This window comes from Nothoprocta perdicaria, unplaced genomic scaffold (assembly GCF_003342845.1).
Source record: "Nothoprocta perdicaria isolate Ctin4 unplaced genomic scaffold, notPer1 scaffold_101, whole genome shotgun sequence".
In the NCBI taxonomy this organism is placed as follows: domain Eukaryota; kingdom Metazoa; phylum Chordata; class Aves; order Tinamiformes; family Tinamidae; genus Nothoprocta; species Nothoprocta perdicaria.
In genome coordinates, this window is record NW_020454106.1 from 568,094 (window position 1) to 577,049 (window position 8,956).

General features: G+C 40.8%; 1 protein-coding gene across 1 annotated transcript; it reads left to right on the top strand.

The window, feature by feature from the left end:
* Positions 1–762: 762 nt before the first annotated feature.
* Positions 763–2,492, top strand: LOC112948972 (interleukin-17A-like). Its single transcript, XM_026041342.1, has 3 exons — positions 763–789; positions 1,565–1,806; positions 2,255–2,492. The coding sequence occupies exons 1-3, from the start codon at positions 763–765 to the stop codon at positions 2,490–2,492; spliced, it is 507 nt and encodes a 168-aa protein (XP_025897127.1).
* Positions 2,493–8,956: the final 6,464 nt, after the last annotated feature.

Here is an 8,956-nt window from a genome sequence, read left to right on the forward strand (position 1 = left end):
ATAAATGTGAGGAGGAGTTGTTTTTTTTGTGTGTGTTTTATTTCTTCTCTTCCTGATGGAGAATGACTGAACCTGAGAACTCACTATGACAATGCATTTAGTTCAAAAACTTGCATATTGTAGCCAAGATACCCAGACTAAGAAATTTGAGAAACGTTTGGGCAAGTATCTAGGTGCTTGGACCTCAGGTTAAGTGACCACACTTGCTAAGCATGAAGAGCTATCAGACCAGGACCAGATGTTCAGCATCTGCCCAATTCCAGATGAGAAGACATCAGACTGACTGAGAAGCAAACTGATTTAATCTGGTAATGACAATGACATTAGTGTTTATGATAGATACATCATCTCGAGGAGAGACCATGAAGTACATCAACTCAAAAGCTCACTACTTCGCTCACGACTTTTGCTGCCACCTTTACTCACTACCCTTGCTGCAGTGTATGTACCAATTTTACAGTGGTTGTCTAATAATAATATTGATTTTTTTTTTGCTACTGCTTGAGTGACATAATGTGATGACAGATCTAAAAAGGGGTGAGCCCATATCTTTTGTCCTATCTGCGTTATGGAATATATATACATAGACCTTTACATTTATGTTAGGGTCAAAAACCACAGTTGGAAAAAAAAAACACCTACTCCACACTAACTAGGACAGCACAGGAACCCCTATAAAAAGTCCATCAGTAAATGTGCCTAGATACCTTCAGTCGACAGAGCCCAGCACAAGTATCAGCCGCAGCAAGAGAGAGAAGTAGGATGTCTCCGACCTTCTGTGCATCTCTGGTAAGAACTTGCTTTGTTTTTTGTCCAATTTGATAGAGACATATTTAAATTAGAATAGATGACTTACTTAGAGGAAACTTAGAGGAGTTGCATCCAACTTTAAAACATTTGTTTAGCCTACTAATAAATGAAAATAACTAAAACATAAGACTGCTGACTGGCATCATCTCGGAGAAGTGTTGAGATTATATGGCTATATTAATGAATTGTGACACACTAATATATTCTAGAATATTAGATTAAAAATTGAGATTTAGAGTTTATTTTTGTTACGGTAGCCTTTGTACTGTCTAATATCTTTGATTATTTATATAATTGATACTTCTTATCATCACATTTCACTGAGCATATAGCATATAGAATCACAGAATCATTATGTTTGGAAAAGACCTTTGAGATCATAGAGTCCAAACGTAATATCCTTAACACTATACCTCTTAAACCATGTTCCTAAACGCCTCATCTACACATTTCTTGAACATTGCCAGGGATGGTGACTCCACTTCCCTGGGCAGCCTGTTCCAATGCTTGACTACTCTTTGCATGTAGAAATGTTTTTTAATATCTAACCTGAAATATGTGTGAGGACAGTGAGAATTAGTTAATGCAAAGCAAGTGTAGATATGAAATGTATTATTCTATGACTATTCCAATGTACAGTGTATGCCCTTAACTACCAACTAGTCAAAGATGAATGAATTTCTCTGCCTGACAAAAGAACTGTAAGGCATGATGCATTATAACACCTTGTCCTAAAGGGGCCTATTCTCTTCAGCTCAGGTCCCTGTTCCTCACAGTGCTGGTTCTGCTGGCAGCCAGTACTGCCCATGGGAAGGCAGTACGGCCTGGGTTCAGGCCAGAGAGCCTCTTCAAGCAAGCAGACCCTCGTTGCCTGACCACAAAAGATTTCCAGCTCCCTCAAACCGTGAAAGTCAACATAAGCATCATCAGTACAAACCAGAACACCAAAACGAGTGCTGATATTAGCAACCGGTCATTGGCTCCATGGGATTACAGGTATGATCTCTATTCTTGTTATCTAATAGATCATCAGAAAAACCTCAGAGGGTCAGCACTGAATCAGTAAAGTCAATGGTGGTTTGACCAATCACCCAACAAAAGAATTGGGTCCTAAGAGTATCCCACGTTTGACGGGGAGATGAAGGTCTTGGGAATATTTAATCATCTGACAAAGCTCAAACCATTTGTAATTGGTCTTTAAAAGACAGTGGTCATTTGAAGCAGGCTCTTTGCAAAGACTGCTGGATAGTCCTGCGTGTTTATCCAAGCTAAAACCTGCAGTAACAGAGGGTCTTGCCTCTGTTTGCCTCTTCTTGGGCAATCTACTCCAGGGACTACAGGTCCTCATGCTAAGAGCCCATGGCAATCCCAACCATTGCAGCTCCCAAGATGCAGCAGCACTTCCATTTCACATACTTCCCTATCTTTCCATTTCAACTTACAGAATCAACGAGGACCCCAACCGCTTCCCCCAGGTGATTGCTGATGCCAAGTGCCGCCACACCAGCTGCGTGGACCTGGCTGGGCAGCTTGACTACAGCGGCAGCTCTGTCCCCATCTATCAGGAGATCCTCGTTCTCCGTCGGGAGCAGAGGGGCTGCCACCACTCATACTGGCTCGAGAAGAAGATGATCACTGTGGGCTGCACATGTGTCCACCCCATCATCCAACACCAAGCTTAAAAAGAGCTGATAGACAAGAGGTGGGAGCTGCAGAATGTCTTACTCCAATAGTCAGAATGCGTCTTTGATAAAAACAAGATCTTGATTCAGTTTCTGCAAAACAGTAGAACTAAATCAGATGAGCTAGTTTCTATCAGGGGAAATCAAAAAAGAAGAAAATTGTCAGATAAAAAAAAAGTTCTTTTTCTCCACAAAATCAGTTCCTGATGCCTTAATATGCCTGACTGAAAAAAATTATGGGAACTCTTTGCATTTCTTTATGTAATATTTTGACAGATCTATTTATGTAATTCTATTTATACTTGTTAGCAATATGTAGCAATGTGCAGCAATATTTAGCAATAAATAGTTAGTAATATGTATGTCTATTTATCTTCATGCAATTAAAAATCCAGCAAAACAAATCTACGGTATTCTTCTTTCTAATGAAACCTTTTAAGCAAGGAGAGCAATTCCTCAATGCAATTGTTACCATATGAGATCTTGCGTGATGAATTAAAGAATTTAAATTCTCCTGATAGTATCTGCCTCTGTTGAGATAGAGCTCAACAGGACAAGTTGGGGCAAGTAAAATTAAAATCATTTTACTGGTAGAGAAATTAACATTCCAGAAGCTATATGATTTATCAAAACACTCAATAGATTCACAGCAAAACCAGACTAGCAAAAAAGTAATTGGTAATTACCCAGTTATCCACATAATTAACCATTTAAAATGTAATTTGTAATAAATAATTAATTAAAATTTCAACACAATATTTTGAATTTTTAGGTGGAAAAGAAACGTTTTTCCTCCCTTCCTTGTCTAACCTGTTGTTGAAGGAGACAGTAAAATAACCCAGAGTGGCAATCTGGGTTATTTTGTAAGTAAGTTTATTATATATAAGCCCACAATCAATGGGCTTTAGTGAGCTGATTTTATTCACCAGCACAAGATATTTGCAATAACATCATCCACCATTACCGGGCACGATTCATCATAATATGTCTTGGTCCCTTATTAGTATTAGCAAGCTTGCCCACTTCGGTGTTGTCACAGTTTTTAGCAAAGTGAGACCACCCTATCTCCACAGGAATTCCCACTTCCCTATCTTCCTGCTTGGGACAGTGCCCGCTGTTTCCTTCATCCGGTCCTTGCCACATCATCAGAGTGCAATTCAGCAGTGTCATAATTAACTCTTTATTCACCCATCACTCCCCTTCAAAAGGCAGAATCCGTTTACAATATTAAAGCTTAACTTTGGTCTGACATTATCTCTAAATTTCAATATGACCCCGTTCAACACCTTTTCTGTGGTGCAGGCTCGTTACCTAAGCACAAGACGAAGAGTGTCCAAGTGAATCGGATGGATAATTGAAGCAATTAATGGTCGGTCAGAGAAAATGCACTTGTAATCTTCTCCATGCTCACAATCTTCACACTTGCTGCCAGCAGTTAATGCTTTAGAGACCTTTCAAATGCAGAGCAAAGTGATGCAACATTTTTGCCATGATTGCAATGGGACGTGCGTAGTGGAAAACCTAGTTCTGCATATGCTTTTATTTAAGACGCAGTTAGATTAAAAGTGTTCACATAAAAATGTTCCGTGTTTCAAATGACTGTCTAACACATGAAGACACCGATGTTTTGTTTGCCGCTCTTCCGGGGACATGTGCCCATCTTAGTCATCCGCAAAACGTCACCGGCAAATGCAATAGAAAATAGTGAATCTCCAAAGATACAGACCTCAAGGATGCCAAGCCCAGCTGAAAATCAAATCTCAGGGAAAGCATCTCCTCTAGATCTACCTGTGCTCTCTGAAGACAGTTTCACTTTAACTTCTGTTTCCGGGGCTAACTGTCCACAGATGTGTCAAGGAGACTGAACTTTCTCTAATCTACTCCAGGCAAAATCAGGAGGGTCAGATAATATGACTTAAGCTCGTGGCACAGTTAGAGTGTTCATACTATCCCTTCACCCCTCAGTGAGTCAAGGTAGTTTTAACCAGATATATTTGGCAGTATCAGCAGCCTTAACAGCGAGCTCCACAGCTGTAGCTACCTCCCAACGAGAGTAGATATAACTTTGACAACATGTAAGTGTCTAGTAATATAGAAGATCTGAACTTAGCTTATATCCTACCTCATCTCCAGCTATTCATCCCTAAGGTCTCCTATAGATCTAAACTTCAGCTCAGCTGGCGGTATCAAGTGCACTTATGCACAGGAAGAGTCTTCCAAAAAAAAAAAATAATAATAAAAAAACACCAAGAAACACTTCCTACTCACAGGCTTCAAAAATACTCCAACACTCTTCCAGACGTCCCTTGGATAATTTACCAACCCAAGGAAATCTGTGCCTGAGGTCCCAATGTTTTCATTTGTGCAAGCCTCAGGCCAGCCTCTGAAAGCTGCTTGGGTCTTCCTTGCACTTCTACGTCCAAGTGATGTACAGAATAAATATACATCACTGCATCTTGCCATGAGGTGACCTAATCGGTGTCTGTTTCTCTGAGCAAATATTCATGATTACAGTGATACCAGTCACAACAAGAGAGAGAGGTTGGGAGGACCCCTCTTAACTTTGCACACCTCCTGAATGGTTTAAGGTTCAACAACTAACACTTTTTGTCTTTCTTGTCTGGGAACATTTCAGTGCACCTTCCTCCTGATTTGATGTCCTGCAATGAAACCCATGAGCTGGAGTGAGTGCAAAACATTTTTGTCAGAAAGAGATTTCCAGTCCTGAAGAGCTCCAGGTCTCGGTTTCATTTCAGTTTGAAAAATCTCAACAGCAGTAGCTGCACATTCACAGAGTGCCAGAGGAGTAAAACAAGCAGAAAGAGAAGTTTGAGACTGGACTTGGGTGGCACACGGTCAGATAAATGTTCTCATTGGTGCCGCTTATCAAAGCAAGAAAGGCAGATGTCAGCTGCTTGCAAAAGATTGAAACTATTTTGCAAGTTCCTGAGGAGGAACAGGATACGTAAACTCAGTTCAGATTTCAGAAGGCTGAAAGAAAAAGCAAAGCCCCAAAACTACAGGGGCAGTTTGGGAAGAAGACAGACCATCATTACTCATTTACTGGAAGAGGGAACCTTGATCATGATACAAACAAATTGTGCTTGGCAAGAATGTAGATAAACCAGAAATACTACGCTTTACACTGGTTTAGAAAGCCACCAGAACTCACCAACTTACTCACAGCAAGTTGTGTCTAGAAAACAGCATTTTGAGTACAGCTTGACCCTCAGGGAGTACCAAACATTTTTATTCTCTTCTTGAAGTAACTGAACAAAAGATGGAGGAAAAAAAAAATAAAATAAAATAAAAAAGCTAGTTTTTCTGAAAACACTAGCAAAAATAGCCTTCTCAGCACCTGGTCCCAGAAAGATCAACCAGCAAATCAGCCATCCTCTCAGGATGTCTATTAGGTCTTATTCCCTCTGACCTATGTCAGCTGGTGGATTTTCAAACTATTGTTCCTCTAGCTCACTAAACACAGAGGATACACAGCTCTTGAGTTGTCTCATGGTTACAACACTTTGCAATTTATATATATATATATTTTATTATATTTATTATATATATATTATTTATATATATATAAAATTTCTGTGCAGTATAATATCAGCAGTCTTACAGAAAAAGCTGACTGTCTGTTATCCTTTTGACTATCCCCAGGAATATCTATCTGTTGCCAAGGGTTTAGGAGAAGACTGACTTTCAGCAGGCCAATATATGCACAGGTCACCTGAGTACCATGGAGCTAGGATATGGCTGTGATGCTAATGCAGGTCTCTCTGCAACATGCTCCATTCTTCAGGGTAGACAAATCCTATGGGAGCTACTGCACGGGAAGATCCCTGCAAGACAGACTCAGCCAAGGGGAAAAGGACTGAGCAAAGGGGCAGAGAGAGGAGGTAAGAAAGAGGCAAGCAGAGGAGCAATGGAGTACAAAAGACCTTGAGGCTCTGATGCCCACCTTTGAGCACAGTTTAGCCCAGATTGAAAAATTGAGGGAAAGAAAACATGGAAAAGAAGAAAGACTTCTTTCACTGTGGGACTGCTACCGTACCTACAGCTGCAGCATCTCCTCCTTGTGCCAGGTATGAAACAGGCAAATCCTTGAAGCCTCGGAGCCAACCACACAGTAGCAGTTCAGGAGATGAGTTCCTCCTAGGACAACCGGGAGCTGGGCTGAGTTCATGGACTAAATGCCAGCTTTGCTCCAAGAGCAGCACAAGCAGGCAAAGCAAGGGCTCAGTTGTGAAAGATGTGGGCTCTTGGTGATGATATGACTGTGCTGTTTACAGGAAGCATAACCTTGTTTGCCATGTTCTTAGATTGCTGGGAATGAAGACTGAGCATTGAGCTCATTGCAAGTGCATCTATTAAAAAAAAAAAAAAAAAACAGACTCTTATTTACAGCCAGTTGCACTCTAAGAACAATGTCATCAGGAGGAAATAATCCATACTGCTGGTGTTATTATAAAACAACGCCCCTACACACAGGTGCACATCTTAATGGGAGGTATGTGGTTTTTAACTGATGCATATCGCTCTGAAACCTTGTGATTCATGGGTTTTGACTTCCTTAATTAACTATTTTATTATTATTATTTTCTTAGTTAGCCACATCATGATTCTCTAGTTAGAATAAATCTTAACCTAAGCTGCCTGCATGAGTGCAGGATCTTACCTGGCATACCACTGGTAGCAATTTAGAGGAGACAACCTCAAGCTTAATTTTCTCCCAGCAAAACCAGTGAGGACGCTACCGCCCGTTACCTTTATTGAGAGGGAGAGAATTTAGGTCAGAAGCAGCAACTTGGGTGTGCAGTGTGTGACTTCCTCGTCAGCGGTTACTGTAACCGGAGGACTGGTGTTATGCAAGAGCGCGCAGAAAACGCGTTGACTGGTTTGCGCGCCACCACATGAAGAGCGCGGCGGTCATAATGAAACAGCCACTGCCACAGATGAGTGCTGATGCTTGTAACTGAATGAGAGGGTTTCTCCACCTGGCTTGTTTTCCTGGGGTACATAGACACTCAGTGACCTCCAGGACAGGGAATAGAGCTGTTGTCTGTGTCCAGCAGCAAGGGACACTTGGACTGACCTCTATGATCTTCATGGAGTTGTGGGAGGGAAGTAGGATGCCTCCAAGAGCATCCTTGCACCAGGCACATCTAATTCAAAGTGTCTCCACTGATCCTGGGCAAAGTGCTCTAGAAGACTCCACTGGAGCAGGTGGTTGGACTACATGATCTCCAGAGGTCCCTTCCAACCTCAACCATTCCGTGCTGCTGTGACTAAACTGGCTGCAGATACTTAGATGGAGATCAGCTATGGGCAATTTAAGGCAGTTGGGGACAAGTTCAGGGCAACCAAAATGTATCCTAAACTGAAATATGATGATGCTCACGGACAGGTTTACCTTGGTTTAAATAAAAGCAGGCAACAAAATGCAGATTCAAAGTTTTTGCTGGCAGAAACCAGTCAGAGGAAGGGTCCCAGCCTGGATGAATAATGTTGAAAACAGCAATTCTACAGCAATCTGATAGAGGGGGAAAAAAAAGAAAAGGAGGGGGATAGTGAACCAGGCTGCCAGGCTGCTCACAGCTTGAGCTGCCCACTGGTATCAACATCATCCAAGAAACTCAATCAGGGTGGAACAAGACAGGGCAGAGGGGCCTCAGACCCATCGCCTTCAGCCAGTCCATTGTTATTAACCGTGTTCTGTAGATGCAAGTAAGCACTGCCTGTATAGCCCCACTTCACTGTTTTCAGCCCCTTTTTGCATCTTTTCCTTTATCTAAATGGCAATATCTCTTATGCTCTCTCTTACTCGGCACCCAGAAGAAGCCTGATCTCAGCTGAAACTTCCTAGTGCTAAGGCGTTACCAACTAGATTTATGCTTCCATTTTCTTTCTGAGTTACCACAAAACAACATTCTTTTAAATAGAAAAAAAAAATAGACTAATTTTATTCAGTAGATAAGTTATTGAATAAATACAGATAAACATTTACTGTTTTATGGATCTTCTGAGCACATATAAGGTCATAAATATAGTCATAAATAGAAAAGATCAATATAAATATAAACATCCTTTGCTTTTTTATATTTATATAAACACTCTCCTTTTTTATCATTCAAGTCAAGCAGACTCAACTCTTTCTCAAATTGCTCTGGAATATGTCAACTATTGCCCCCATTGAAGTCAATGAAGTTGAAGTGACATAAACCCAGAGTACAGTCATAATCAACTCTGGTAGCCTTTTTTTTTTTTTTTTTTTTGACAGATTTATACTAGAAAAAAATCACCAGTGATGGTAGAAGGAGGAAATAGGGTTAGAGGAGAGGAAGGGAGCAAGAACATGCAGGACTTACAATTCCAGTTAAAATATATATGTAGGGCAATTGACTGTAGAGAAGAGCTTTCAATAGTATAATTTGTTTGGTTTGACAACCTGATATAGGCTG